At 41.1% G+C, this 14885-nt stretch overlaps 2 protein-coding genes across 3 annotated transcripts; both read left to right on the top strand.

The window, feature by feature from the left end:
* The first annotated feature begins 1021 nt into the window (after positions 1-1021).
* On the top strand, positions 1022-6922 carry stk3 (serine/threonine kinase 3). The gene is made up of 11 exons (XM_080484446.1): positions 1022-1208; positions 2428-2508; positions 2586-2714; positions 2875-2989; positions 3265-3429; positions 3583-3750; positions 3867-4004; positions 4152-4277; positions 4361-4562; positions 4691-4884; positions 5030-6922. The coding sequence occupies exons 1-11, from the start codon at positions 1186-1188 to the stop codon at positions 5186-5188; spliced, it is 1500 nt and encodes a 499-aa protein (XP_080340572.1). The 5' UTR covers positions 1022-1185; the 3' UTR covers positions 5189-6922.
* A 1812-nt stretch (positions 6923-8734) lies between these two features.
* LOC308123284 (2-iminobutanoate/2-iminopropanoate deaminase-like) lies at positions 8735-14486 on the top strand. 2 transcript variants are annotated; one of them, XM_080485697.1, is made up of 6 exons: positions 8735-8893; positions 9901-10006; positions 10108-10162; positions 10241-10309; positions 13059-13114; positions 13459-14486. In XM_080485697.1, exons 1-6 carry the CDS (start codon positions 8829-8831, stop codon positions 13513-13515), a joined length of 408 nt encoding a protein of 135 aa, XP_080341823.1. In that variant the 5' UTR covers positions 8735-8828; the 3' UTR covers positions 13516-14486. The 2 variants fall into 2 exon arrangements, with proteins under 2 accessions (XP_080341823.1, XP_080341824.1); XM_080485698.1 differs by lacking the exon at positions 8735-8893 and adding an exon at positions 8963-9188 and having other exon boundaries at positions 13459-14273.
* Positions 14487-14885: the final 399 nt, after the last annotated feature.

Genomic DNA, 14885 nt, shown 5'->3' with positions numbered 1-14885 from the left:
CCCAAAGTTGCTGATGTATGAATAGACATTTGGTTGTGTTGTATGACGTATCCACCTTTCAGTTTGGATAAAAATGTTTACCACAATAATTTGTAGACCCATTGACTTCCTTTTTGGCCACGTGAACATCTATGGATGACTGGTGTTCCGTGTTTTTGTGAATTGTCAGAAGAAACAGTCATATTTTAGCAATAAAACAATTAGTTTAAAAGTAGGTATAAAGTAGGTTGTCTGTTTTTAACATTTTTATTGTTACATGCAAGACTAAAGTATTCAGTCCCACCATCATTTGGTCTATAAAACATTTCACTTTCTGTAGCAATGTCTTTTAATACAAGTTAGATTGAAAAAAATATTTTGAAACTAAAAACAGACCAGCCACAGAGAACGGGTGAAGATTTTCGTAGACCTGCAAGACTTAAATTAAAAAGTTTAAAGCTAAATTCTCCTATTTGAAGGAAACATTCTGCTCTTAAAGCAACATCTTGGTTCAGTGGTTAACACTGTCCCTCCTGAAAACGAATGTCCACATCCATACCAGATATTTCAGTGTGGAGGTTGATTGCTCTCTTTGTGCTTGTGTGGATCTTCTTCTTGATTCTTCCCTCAATTCAAATACATGTTTGTTGGCTTAACCTTTGACTCTGAATTGGCTGTGTGTGATTATTTGAACCACTGTGATTGACAGGCAACATGTCCAGAGTGTCTTCCTGCGATCCTGATTTTGTGAAACCAGGTACAGTAGATGACTAGACTGATGGATTCTCTACTCTCTCTTCTCTACTCTTGGATTATATTTGTCCTAAATAAGTATTTTAATCGACCCAATCGGCACATTCACTGATTTATAAACCTTCAAAAAAAAATTTTTTTTTGTTTTTGTTTTTGTTTTTTTAAATCGTTGGGTTTTTTTGCTTGGAATTGTTGAATACCACCTAATTGTGTCACTTCCTCATCTGGTTTTCGGTTTTGTGTTTTGTGTTCGCCCTCCGTCCAGCAGGAGGCGCAGTGGAGGCGCTTTGGCCTGGACTGGACTGGACTGGTCCATCATGAACCAACGAGCTCTCAGCTGGCCCTCCACTAGTTTTTGACAACAACGAGTCGACAATGTTCACATCGTGACTCTCTCAGACCGTTACAACTCATCAGTCATTTGCTGTGTCTTTATTTTTTAAGCGGCACACCATGGAGACGTCAGCGCCTAAAAGGTTTGTTCCCGTTTGACTGCTTTAAAACCTGCCCGTGAGCTCCTAACGAGCGAGCTAATGAGCTATCGTAGCCGATGCTAAGCTAACTCAGTTAGCTTCTTCGACACTTTCTGAGACTTTTCTTCTCAGTTTAAGGTTAAAATTATCACCTTGTAGCCACAGGTCCCGTGTTTAACCGTTAACAAGTTTCTGAAATGTATTGGTGCAGAGATAATCTTGTTTTGAGTCTTGTTTATTAACTTATATGATTTACGTTTCTATTTGAATTTTAACATGAATGAATGATTCAAGTCAGTGAACTGTAAATGTCTTGTACGTCCCTGAGAGATCGGCGAGTGTCAACACAGGATATAATGTCACAAACATTTCCGTGATGAGCCGTGGAAACGTTCTGGGAGTTTATATTAATGAGTCTTCAGTAGAAAAAGTTGTCAATACCTACTATCCTACCTGCCACGTAAATGAAAAAGTGCTTTGATTGGATATAGGTTAATTCTGATGACGTGATTATAATGAACTATCACGATTTTTACCTTAAATGTCTATATGGCAGTAATTATTAAACCTAAGGATAAATTATTGTTGCTTTCCCACGTGACGCATGTCTTAACATTACTGATGAGTAAACTGTACCCATGTTTATAAAGTAGTTAAGTAGGCAAATCACTTGACTCTCAAAATTATGTCGAGGGATAACACTTATGCTACATAATTGTATTAGTCAGAAGATATCCTCGTTTATATGACAATATTAATGTTAAATATGACACCCAGATTGACCCATTTACTTTAGAAACCGGGGACTAACCAGCAGCCACACTCATTTGTCATAATTTACCAACATTTGTGTAGATAAATGACCCAACTGAACATAATCCGTCTACATTTTTAGCTGACTTACACAAAATATGTCACTTTTGTCAAGATTGTTTGAAATCCCACATCACAATTAAAAGATAAACACACACAACAGCAACCAGCAGTTTTCCAGGTCAGAATCCAGAAATCCTTCTCCGAATTTCTTTTTTTTTTTTTTTTTCAGACATTCTTTCAAGCTGGGGGTTTATATGTGAATGTAACTAAGTGTGAAGTACTGTGTGTGAGAACCTTGACAGCACAAGCTCTTGTGGTACAATGTCTTGGGCTGTTTTCGCTGCTTGCCTTTAGTTACGCTGTTGCGCTGAGACAACAACGTATTTGTTCTGTTCATCTCTTACAGTAAACTGAAAAAGCTGAGCGAGGACAGTTTGACCAAACAGCCAGAGGAAGTATTTGATGTACTTGAGAAACTTGGCGAAGGGTAAGAACTTCCTTTCCCAGCTGATTATTGTGCACCTCTTGAATATAGTTTATTATATTATTTGTGTGTGTTTGTAGCTCCTATGGCAGCGTGTTCAAAGCCATTCATAAGGAGTCCGGCCAGGTGGTGGCCATCAAACAGGTCCCCGTGGAGTCCGATCTGCAGGAGATCATCAAAGAGATATCCATCATGCAGCAGTGTGACAGGTGAGATTACTCCGCCCTTTAATTTAAGCCTTCATATCTGCTGCCAGAATTAATTTTATCACTTTCTTACTCTGTGCAACACGAGTTTGTGGTCTTATTTCTCGCTTCTGCTGTTTCTGTTTGATATGAAACTTCACTTTTCAATTGTGTTTGCTCTCAGTCCTTATGTGGTCAAATACTACGGAAGCTACTTCAAGAACACAGACCTGTGGATTGTCATGGAGTACTGTGGAGCCGGCTCAGTCTCAGACATCATCAGACTGCGAAACAAAACAGTACGTGTTCCTCATAGTTACACACGCGTTTACATGCAACAGATTTTAATTGGCTATGGAAGGAACAGCTGATGCGTGTCATTGCTTTTTAGAACTACATGTACTCTTTAGGTAAACAATATTGCACAGAAAATAATGAAATGCAGACACAGCTACAAACACTGTGCTCTAAAAGGAAAAGCTGCCATGACAAACAAACCTTCGACTCGACTTGGCAGCAGCACTAATCTGTGTGTTGCTTTCTTTTTTTGTTTTGTTTTTTTGTCTTCCCTCAGCTGACAGAAGATGAGATTGCCACCATCCTCAAGTCAACACTGAAAGGCCTCGAATACCTTCACTTCATGAGGAAGATCCATCGCGATATCAAGGCCGGAAATATCCTCCTGAACACAGAGGGTCACGCCAAGCTGGCAGACTTTGGAGTTGCAGGACAATTGACGGTAAAATTATAACGCAAGATTTAAGCAGCATTTAACTTGAGGTGATTTAAAGGGATAAAGTGATGTTAAATGAGGAAATCCATTATTTTTGAGTCAAATGGATTTTAAACCCAGTTCTCAATGATTATATCAGCATTTGTTTTGCCTCTGCAGGACACAATGGCGAAGAGAAACACTGTGATCGGAACGCCATTCTGGATGGCCCCAGAGGTCATTCAGGAGATCGGTTACAACTGTGTCGCTGACATCTGGTCCCTGGGCATCACATCTATAGAGATGGCCGAGGGGAAACCTCCGTATGCTGATATCCATCCAATGAGAGTGAGTGGAACTAGGTTATTTTTTGACGAAATGATCTCTTTTATTGAGTAATATCGTGGACAACACAAATCCTCCGCGTCTCGTCATTTTTGTTGTTGATTTTTGTCCTTCGACAGGCGATTTTTATGATCCCCACAAACCCTCCTCCGACGTTCAGAAAGCCGGAGCTTTGGTCGGACGAGTTCACAGACTTTGTTAAGAAGTGTTTGGTGAAGAATCCGGAGCAGAGAGCGACCGCCACTCAGCTGCTGCAGGTGGGTAGATGAAGGAAGACGATCTGAGTCTCAAATATCCAACTTGAAATGCAACATACAGCAGTGGATGTAAATGTTCATATAGAAACGTGTCACGCCAATAAAAAATACTCATAAGGGATTGTTTTTACCCTTGTGGAAATGCAGCACCCCTTCATCAGCCAGGCCAAACCCGTTACAATCCTGAGAGACCTGATTACTGAAGCCATGGAGATGAAAGCCAAGCGGCAGCAGGAGCAGCAGCGAGAGCTCGAGGAGGAGGATGACAACTCAGTGAGCACACTCCATCAATAACAGGGGGGGGTTAACGAACGGTGAAATTATGATGTACGCTTTAACTGTCATGTTGCATCTAGGAGGAGGAGACGGAGGTGGACTCCCACACGATGGTGAAGTCGGGCTCGGAGGGCGCCGGGACCATGCGGGCCACCAGCACCATGAGCGACGGGGCTCAGACCATGATCGAGCACGGCAGCACGATGCTCGAGTCCGATCTGGGAACAATGGTCATCAATAGTGACGATGAAGAGGAGGAGGAAGACCAGGGATCAATGAGAAGTGAGCAAGTTTTCCGAGCTACAAGACATTGTTGTTAAAAAAATCAGGAGATTGTTGTTTAATATCATAGAACAACATGAAGCACAGATGGTTTGTCCTGAATAAACGGAGCTTCTCCTCCTCCCCAGGACATGCCACCTCCCAGCAGCCCATGCGTCCGTCTTTCATGGATTACTTCGACAAGCAGGACTCCAACAAAGCAGCCCAGCAGCAGGAGAACTACAACCACAACCACCCGCCGGAGCAGCCCGGCTACCACATCCAGTCCAAAAATGTCTTCCCCGACAACTGGAAGGTGCCGCAGGACGGAGACTTTGACTTTGTGAGTGTCTGACTGCTGCTTGCTCACTGTGGAAATGATTGCACTTTGACCCGACTGCGGTTAAAAATGGAAAAACAGAAGTGGCTCTGAGTATTTTCCTCCGGCAGACACTCTGAAGTGACTAACTCTGCGTTTGTGTTTCCAGTTGAAGAATCTGGACTTCGAGGAGCTGCAGCTGCGTCTGACTGCCTTAGATCCCATGATGGAGCGGGAGATCGAGGAGCTCCGGCAGCGCTACACCGCCAAGAGGCAGCCCATCCTGGACGCCATGGACGCCAAGAAGCGACGGCAGCAGAACTTCTGAGGAGCCCCCGGCCCCAGGTTCTCCAAAGCCACGTTTAACACAAAGCTCAAGTCCCGGCAACTCAGGGGAATTAAGACGACCGCGTTGCTCTTATCAGGCGCCCTCTGCTGCTCTGACTGCTGACCGGCCTCTGAATGAAGTTTGATGCCCACGACTGGGTGACGTCTGTTTGGCTCCTTGAATTCACACCCATCAGCATTTTTTATTTTATTTAATTTTTTTTCCAATATCCACAGAAGTATAATAATCCTTCTCTAGTTGATGTAAAGCAGGTTGCCAGTCCTCAGAATTGCAGCCCAAAGGAGAAGCGAGCCATGACGTCTGAAGGTGACGGAGGATTTCCTCTTTTCTCCTTGAACACTCGCCACACCACGCAAACACTCGGGGAACCAGCATCGACTCAAAAGGAAGCCGAAACTCCAGCAGCCGTAACCAGCACTCACTCAAGTGACAGTCTTTTTTTGCCCCCCTCCCCCCTTTTCCTCAGACTTTTAACTCGCAGTGTAAATAGAAAATAGAGCCTAGTTTGGAAATACCTGCATCAGAAGCTGTGGAGGTTCGTCCATGACCAAAGACAATCACCATGATGTTGATGAATGCCTTAAAATCCTTTAAACCTGTAAGCAATGTTAAGAAAGCAGCCAAGTCACCGGACAGCCGGATCCATTCCCTCGAGGCAGAAATCAGGAGAAGAACAAATCGTTGCATGTTCATCAATAGTTTGTGGACCAGAAACGTTTCCATCGTTAGTCTTTATTTTTTTTAATTGAGTTTGTTTAGTTTTTTTGAGTATGGTGAACCGGGCTTGGTTACTTATCCATTGCACTGCCTGGAGGGTCAGACCTCATGTGTCTTAGTGCCTCATAAACACACTGACACCAGCTTTACACTGCATTAAAATAAAGAAAAGTCCACCATAATTCACTCACATGATCCACCGAGCTGCAGGCGGTGAAAGAAATTCATTCCACAGAGACAAAAAAAGTCAAATCATTCCATAACCCTGTAACGTAATGATTATTTTTAAGTGATCTGGCTTCTGCTTTTTCTTTAAGACTTAAAATATTGAGGTGGAATGTGACGCCCTCCTCCATGAAGCATTAGAAAACAATCGAGCAGGACTCGGTGAGAGGATCCGCCGCGAGTCATTAAAACCATTTCATCAATCAAGTGGAGACAAAAGACTAAACTGACTGAAAAACTCGAGTTCAGCTCAAGACTCCTTGTAATATAATGTATTTTCAGTTTCACTACAACTTAGGGGTTTTTCTTATGTTTGTTTTTTTTTTAGATTCTATTGTTCTCAGACACGTGTGTCAGTGAAGGAATCGAGACTTTTCTCAAGCTTAAAACTTTCCATCCAAGCATCACGTCAGGTCACAGAACAATCAAACATTTAAACAATCTTCAATCAGGGAGTTCAGCTGGTTCACTAACCAACCGTAAACCATCATTAACTGCTTATCAGATCAGGGTTCATTTAAAACAAAAAACTAAATTATCTTCATATCTTTGCAAAGGTCTGTCCTCTCCAGTTGAATTCTCTGACGTTAGTCTTCTTAGACGAAGTATCTCGTTCTTCTGATGAATGAAATATTCTGGTTTTTGTTCTCATTTCCCCAAATCTCTGTTGAAATGTATTTAAGTTTGGGTTTTGAATGAGGGGAGAAGGCATTTTCTTTTGTCTCGCAAGTAAAATAGCTTAAAAAGTCCCCCAAAATTATATTTCTCGTCAATGAAAAAAAAACAACTAAACTTTCAACTTTTATCATTCAAATGAAGGATCTTTCTCAAACATTTCAAATTTGTCTCTTATTTTACTTACACTCGACAATATGCAAGAATACAACCAGATATCCTTTATGGTTTTAACAGGCCAATACCAGCCACATAATAAAGTTTTATAAAACTTGAATATTGGCTATCGAACAACTTTTCGGACCCTTCCAGCAATCAATAAACTAATTTAGACCGGTAAATTAAAAAACCCTGGAAAGAAATCCACAAACGTTTTGCTCTTTTCTAAAACAGTTTAATTGTAGAACGAGCATTTTGCTATGACTGTTGTTGACTGAATGAATTCAGCTTCTCTTGATAATAACTACCCGTCCAGTGTACGCGTGGGTCGCTGTTACATGTGGTTTTGCTCCGAGCCACTCCATAGTCACCAAAACCTCGAGGAGAAGCCGAGCCGTTACACAATCTCCCCAGACGAAACCACGATCAAGTCCCCCCCGAAATCAAACTGGGATCGATACTGTAACGGCTTGTGATCGTATCCGTTTGTCTTTTTCAAAACACCGAGGAGAATCCCCAATCACTTTGAATTGGATTCATGAACTAAGTCTGCATTGTAGCTCACACTTTATTTATTAAACCTGTTTTTCTTTTCGTGACGCTGGTTTAAATATGGCGGCCGATGATTTGGCTGTTGATATTTTTTGCCTTGGGTCAAATATTCCGTGTCTTGATCTCTCGTGTGTTTAGACTATGCATGATTATAATTCAGTTTTGCTATGTAGTGGAATGCTATTTTATTTACTGCACAGGAGGGAGAAATGTGGATATGAAAGATGGATTATTTCACTTTTTCTTTTTTCTTACGTTAAGATTTTGCTCTGTACAATAAAACAAATTCCATTTGGAGAATGAAATTGTTCAGAATTTGGCCATAAAATGTACATTTATCTGAAATCATATAGCCTATCACTATGTCATTTATACTGTTGTTTACTTTTTAATTATCATGACCGGAGGGCGCAGAGAGGAATGTAACCACTTAATTTATTGTTTTGTTTGTAATACTTCATAAAGTTTTGAAAATGTGTAAGAAATTATAATAAAAGTTACTTATAGTTAACCAGAACTGCAGCCCACGGGCTCTTTTATCTTATCTCTGACTCAATAAATGAAGACTTGAACCTTTGAAATGGACTCTACTGCAGCAGAAGCCATCAGGAGGGACCAGCAGATATATTTTGGACCGTAACTCTTCTACTAGTAGCGCAGTGCAATTGCATTTGGATACCCTTTGTCATAGACAGAAAATGTGCTAAGAAATGATTTCTAACAATGCTTCTTCAGATTAAGTCCAGTGCTATTAGAAAGTCTTTACAGGGCAAATGCATACATTCACACATTCATAGAAATAGTGAGGATACGAAAAGAAATTAGCTCTTTAGGTTTGTTTAAAGGGAAAAAAAATAGTAACATGATTTCTAAGACAGAATTGTTAACTAAGTAATTCTCCATCACTGCCAGGGAAGAACGGAAGATTTCACCACGTGAATTACCAGTAACAACTATTTTGTCTGTGGATCTGTTGTAAAGATTCAACTGAAATAAGAAATGTGTGACAATAATTTAAGAACTACATATTAAAGTCTGAGCCACATGCGTGCGTGGTGCTACTTTATAAATATATTTTTTAAGTATGAACCACTTCATTTGTACTTTAAAAACTCGCAAAAATCTATACCGTAACTCTTTCACTACACGCACAGCGCAGCTTCACACGAGCCGCTCTGCGTACGTCACTTCACGCTACGTTCGGACAGCTGCACGTGCTCCTCCTTCACTTCATTCAAAAATATTCCCAGCTCCCCTGCGGCGAGGACGCGGACTAAACTACCTGGAAAACATGTCGGGAACCACAAGAAAGACCGTGAACACAACATCCGCCCCGGCGGCCATCGGACCGTACAGGTGAGAGAATTATTACACGTCAGGTTTTCCCAGGCTCACCTGAGTGGGGGATGTTTGAGTGATTCACAGGGACAGTCCGGTGTGTTTGATCAGGGGCGGGTCTTCATGTTCCGTGAGCTCATAAAACAACGTGACAAAGTTCGACTTTTAGCAAAGTCGGAGGAGGAGAGCTGCAGGACACAAATCTCTCTGTTACAACAAAAGGAAAACACTATAATTAAAAAAACAAAATGGAAACTCTGCGTCGAAAACTGGTTTACACACCAAAAGCTCCTGTCAGACAGGGAATCTACAGGTAAGGATCGAGCTCCTGTGCATTAATTCTAATGAGATACACTAAATAATATTTTCACTTTTGCTGAATGACTTCCGATCATCTCCAGGACTGATTTTTGGATCATACAGTTAAATGTTGTTCACTGAGTGAGGTTGCACTGTGTTGGGGGTGTTTCTGCACTGACCAATCGAGAAGCAAAGGGAGGAGTCAGTTTACAATGAATGGACCTACGTTTAACTCTTTGCCATTCCCAAGAGGTCATCTGGGTCGTTAAGATGCCTGGTGAATGATTTACTATTCACTTATATGAAGTGATATAAAAATGTTGCACACAAGCACTTTGGTTTGAGACTTTGGATTCCACGTTTTAGAGCAAGAAGGTATATAATTTATAATAATTTATAAGACTGTCGAGCTTCAAATTGAACCCAAATCTACTCAATATCCCTACACACATTGTGTATGTTTGATGTTGTTCTCTGAGTCGACAGTTTTGTAGGATTATACTTGTTAGTTTTACCAGCCAACACACTAACAATAAACACTAATAATAAAAAAAAAAATATATATATATATGTATAGATGCTGCTAAGAACAGCAGTCCATCATATCATCAGTTTGCACTGAAGGTGGAAGATATTGTGTGGACTTATTGTTCCTTAACACCTCATATCTTGTTCCTGCTGATAGAAGTGTGCAGGACTCAGTGTGTTGTGTGTGTCGTCCTCAGCCAGGCCGTGGTCGTGGACAGAACCATGTACATCTCTGGTCAGCTGGGGCTGGACGTCGCCTCCGGTCAGCTGGTGGATGGAGGAGTGCAGGCTCAGGCCAAACAGGTGACACACGCAGAGTCGAGGTTTATTTTTATCACGGCCTAAGAAAACCCCCCCACAGTCTTACACGTTCATTGAACAATTCCTTTGTTCCTCTTGTCCAGGCTCTTGTCAATATGGGGGAGATCCTTAAAGCTGCTGGTTGCGACTACACTAACGGTGAGAGCTCGTCTCCGTCAGATTCTTCAGTCACTCGTTCATTTCTCTCTCGTTTTCATAATGACCCTCTACTTTCAGTGGTGAAGACCACGGTGCTGCTTGCAGATATAAATGACTTCAACAGCGTCAACGAGGTCTACAAGACTTGTAAGACTCACTTTAATGTTTATTTCTGTGCTCTGGATAGTCTTAATGTGTTTAGACCTCAAGAACAAACCCAAACTAAATATAACAGGATCGCACAATTAATTATTATTATTCTGTACTTTAGTGCTCAGATATTAAGAAACCTATGAAGAATACCAACGCATATTCTAGGAACACCGCCTGAATGTATGCGGTACTATAATATTTTGAAATGCCATGTTTTTTTTATTTTAATAACATTAGAGCTACATGTATAGAAAACAAAGATGACTTGAAACTTTTCAGTATGTGTGTAATACAGCGAATGTATATATAGATCCAGCAAGGAACTCGACCCAAGAAATATACAACCATTTGCTTTTTAGCGCCCCGCAGATTCAGGAGACTGAGAATATGTCGCGTTGTGTCTGTGGCCAGCATTTTAAAGATCATGACGTCTGACTTTGCATGTGAGCGTTCACAACACGAGTTCACCTGTTAACTGATTGCTCTTAAACAGACAATCACAAACAGATGTTTCACTAGTAAAGGGTCATAATGAAGGAACTGTGAGTCTCCCTCAAAATTAAAATCTCTGCAAAAATACAAAAGAAAGAAAAAAAACATACTTTATACTATTCAAATAATTTATATATAATTATAAATACCAAATAACTCTAGTTGCCGCTGTACAGTAGGATCAGCCACGTGGGGGCAGCATCTGCCAACATCCCCAGAGCTGCTCTTTAACCAGTGTGTCGTCATGTTGTTCCTCCCTCTGGCTGAAACTTTTACACCTGAGAAAATGTTGAGATCTTCAAGTCCCACTATCACCAACCTGAACATGCAGTAGTGGAAGTTCACCTGATTAGTTATGGACGGTTCACACCAGAGTTTATTCCCAATATGAGGATTATTCGATCATTATTGGCTGTCATGGCCTCAGGGTAGAAGGCAGCAGAATGATGATAATTGATTAAACTCACCCGAACAAGGTGCAGCTGAAGAATAACAGCTGTTTGTCCTTCATTCACACATGCAGCTTCACAGAGCCATACATTTAGTACCTTAATCCAATTCTGACATGTTTATCATCAATGCGAATCTTGATTTTTATTTTTTTTATTTTTAAATTAGATGTGACTATAACACGCCTCAAAAATCCCACTGCAGAAAAATCACAAATCTCAAAAAAACCTAAATAATTAACATTTATATAACATAATAATTACATCCATTTCATGGTTTTTATGTTTTAATCAGTTTTGCTTAATTAGGTTTTGAACTTATTTTAATATTTTTCACAAAAAATCCAAAAATCAATGGTTTAATAGAAATCATTTAAATTTGACTAATTGTCGTGATTCTCACTCTGTATGATGCCAGTTTCACTGCATCGACATCCAGGATGAGCGCCAGGGATATTTTGGACAAATGAAACCGACAACAGGAGGAAAGATAAAGGGACATAAAATTTCGACGACATGAATATTGTGATATAATGTAATAATTTGGGAGTTTGTTGACCTGGTTTTCTTGGGGCAAAGAGTTTGGCAGTATATAAATGTCGCTGCTGCTTTAATCAAACACAAAAGAAATATTTGAGGAGAGTCTAGTGGAGGATACCAGTGATCTACCCTTTGCCGCTTTTATTCCCACTACCGGGTCACTCTGACATGTTAAATGAGCCATTTTCTATTTGCATCTTCATTACTCTAATTAGGCCCAGCAGTAAAATGTTTTATGCTCCAAAAATTTGCTCTTTCTTTTTTTTTTTTTTTGTATTTGGGAGAGGGTTGGACTGCTGAGTGGCTGCAGATCCTGCAGGCCGCTGTGTGTTCAGCAGGAGATGCTGTGCGTCATGTTTCACAGACATGCTTAGGGGGAGGAAAAAAAAAAAAAAAAAAAAGAAAAAGCAGTGCTGACAGGCGCGGTGGTCACCAGACTGACGGCCTCACTCAGCCCCCCACGCTCGGTCGGGGAGTTTCCCCCCCAGATCACAACAGCCAGGTGTAATGGAAGCTGCAGCGTCCACTGAGTTGTAAGTGGACACCGGTAACTCAAGCTTTTCCCAGCAAGCACTGCTGCACCGGCCAGTCACTCCCACCTCCTCCCTCACACTAGAAACTTTCCCCAACCCCCGATGAGAGACCAGTGATCAGAGCAAATCCACAACGATGAAGAACTTTCATGGACTCCCACTTTAACCCTTTATGGAGCACTCGGTCATATACTGAGTGTATGAAAGGTCGTCGTATTGCCATTTTTGTGCTTTTAGGCCATGGATATGCAGTAAAATCAGTTCTGATGCGTGAAACTTATTTCAGAAATCAAAAAAATGTCACAAACATCTCTTATTGGACTTTTGTGAAGCTGATTTATACGTATATTAATAGCAAATAAGAGACACTAAATCACAAATAGTCGAAGTACAAACTTGAAGTGCCACAAGTTCCCAAACCCTGCCTAAGCTACGTTCATCTCGGTGTATTGTGTATCAAGCGATTGGTCTCAAATGTGGAAAAAAAATGAGTGCATTAGCCCTTTATTGCGAAAATGGCCATATTTGGTAAAGTAAATTATTTTAAAATACATTTGTTGCCAGAACTCGCAGAATCCTGCAACCAAAAAGCTCCACAATCTTACACATCAATGAATTCCCAGCCACTGTCTCAGCCTTTAGGTTCTCAAGAAGAATTCTCAGACGGATTCAAAGTTTTCTATACGCCTCCGTCGTCATGCAAATTTAATGAAAATGCTTCTCCTTCAGTTTTCAGCAGCAGTTTCCCTGCCAGAGCCGCCTATCAAGTTGCAGCTCTCCCCAGAGTGAGTACGAAAACGTAACACCAGTGTGAAGCTGCAGCATCTTGCTGATCCCCTCATTAATTTTTATTTTTGTGCTTTAATCCACCTGGGGAAGTGAGGAAATGATGGGGATGGTAGCTAGGTGCTTGTTCATTCATCCGTGTCAGGCATGTTCCAGGTACCATAAATAGCTGTTTTTCACCTGTCGGGGAGGAGAAGTTGTACTACTGAATGTTTCACTGATGAGAAGCATGGCAGCGCCAACAAATGACATTATTCGAACGTTGTTAATGCCTAGTAAGTCGGTGGAAGGTCAGGTTGATGTTAAGGTCCTGTGGAGTGAAGTTTTTCCGTCTTGTTTTCAGGGCGGCCTGGTGGAAATCGAGGCCGTCGCCGTCGTCGGTCCTCTCGCCGATTCCTGACTGACCGACCACATCGCCAACAAGTTGTAGTTGAGTGGTTTCCTGTAGTGCTGCGGGACGCCTTGTTGAATTTCCAGGTGTGGCGTCCGAGGCCGAGGCGGGATTTTACATCAGCACTACTGATGGACTGCTTTTTCATCCTTCATAACAGAGCTGCACTTCACGGCTCATTTCACTCGTGGCTGTAGCTCAACGCTGTACACTTCAATTATTAATCTGCTTTGTGATGTACGCTTTATCAAGAGCAGCTGTGGTGATAAAAAAAAAATAATGCTTGTGTGTGGACCTTTCAGTGTGAAGTTTGCATGTTTTCACCATGCATAAGTAGATTAAAAAAGGTGCGCTTGTGGTTAATTGGTGGTTCTAGAACTTCCTGTTCATGTGAGTGTGTGTGTGTGTGTGTGTGTGTGTGTGAGACTATCTGCCCTGTGATGGACTGCTCACCTGTTCATGGCGCTTCCTGCTTTAGCCCAGAGTCAGCTGGGATTGGCTCCGGCACCCTGAGGTGACCTCAAGTCGGACAAAGATGAATGGTTGGATCTAGGAATTGAGACTAAGACAAATGACTCTTTCCCTTTTCTTATTCTTACATGAACATTTTCCCTGTTTTCAGAGAGCCTCTGAGTTAAAGACCTTAGTGCAGGTCACATCTCTCATCTATATTCCTAAAATGAATATATAGGTTGCAACATCACTGTTCCGCACCCTCAAATTTGGTTGTGGTTGCTTTAAACTAATAAAGACAAAACATGATTGAAATTGTATTTTTAAGGTAGCCCTTTTTTAAATGTTTTTGACAGCTTATAGCTTATTACAAATTGCAGGTTTTCTTCCCAGAAAGAAAATTACATGACACATCAGAAACAAATAAAAGCTGTGAGGTTTTACTCCCAACACCTGCATGCTCTAAACCGAAGTCACAGCACTGAAAAATCCCTCGATGTAACAAAGATATCACAGCCAGCTATCCCAAAAAGAAAAAGACTTCATAAATCAGACATATGTATGTATATATATATATATATATTTTTGGCTTTGGTTTTGTAAAAAATAGTTCAGATTAAAGGTATCTTCTAAGCATCTATACAGGATAATAAATAGTATTTGCGTTAGATGATCTATATTTCTCTCTGATGATTGAATCCTCTGAAAGTAGCACACATACTAAGTGCAGTACAGTTTGTAACCGTACACATTGGAGAGGTGGGAAAAGGCACAGTGGCGACTGAGGACCCCGAATGAAAGCGGTTATCACAGGGTATGCTTCTTGGCAACAAGGTGATGTCTCTCTCTCTCTCTCTCTCTCTCTCTCTCTCTCTCTCTCTCTCTCTCTCTCTCTCTCTCTCTCTCTCTCTCTCTCTCTCTCTCTC

This window comes from Lipophrys pholis (genome assembly GCF_963383615.2).
Source record: "Lipophrys pholis genome assembly, chromosome: 17".
In the NCBI taxonomy this organism is placed as follows: Eukaryota; Metazoa; Chordata; class Actinopteri; order Blenniiformes; family Blenniidae; genus Lipophrys; species Lipophrys pholis.
Note: the sequence above shows the minus strand (reverse complement) of the source record. Positions and strands in the feature narration are given on the sequence as shown.

Coding starts and splice junctions, on each gene's coding strand:
- stk3 (XM_080484446.1), top strand. CDS start 1,186: ATGGAGACGTCAGCGCCTAAAAG. Junction 1,209..2,427: donor GAGACGTCAGCGCCTAAAAG/GTTTGTTCCCGT, acceptor CATCTCTTACAG/TAAACTGAAAAAGCTGAGCG. Junction 3,430..3,582: donor GAGTTGCAGGACAATTGACG/GTAAAATTATAA, acceptor TTGCCTCTGCAG/GACACAATGGCGAAGAGAAA.
- LOC308123284 (XM_080485697.1), top strand. CDS start 8,829: ATGTCGGGAACCACAAGAAAGACCGTGAACACAACATCCGCCCCGGCG. Junction 8,894..9,900: donor GCGGCCATCGGACCGTACAG/GTGAGAGAATTA, acceptor TGTCGTCCTCAG/CCAGGCCGTGGTCGTGGACA. Junction 10,310..13,058: donor CAACGAGGTCTACAAGACTT/GTAAGACTCACT, acceptor CTTCTCCTTCAG/TTTTCAGCAGCAGTTTCCCT.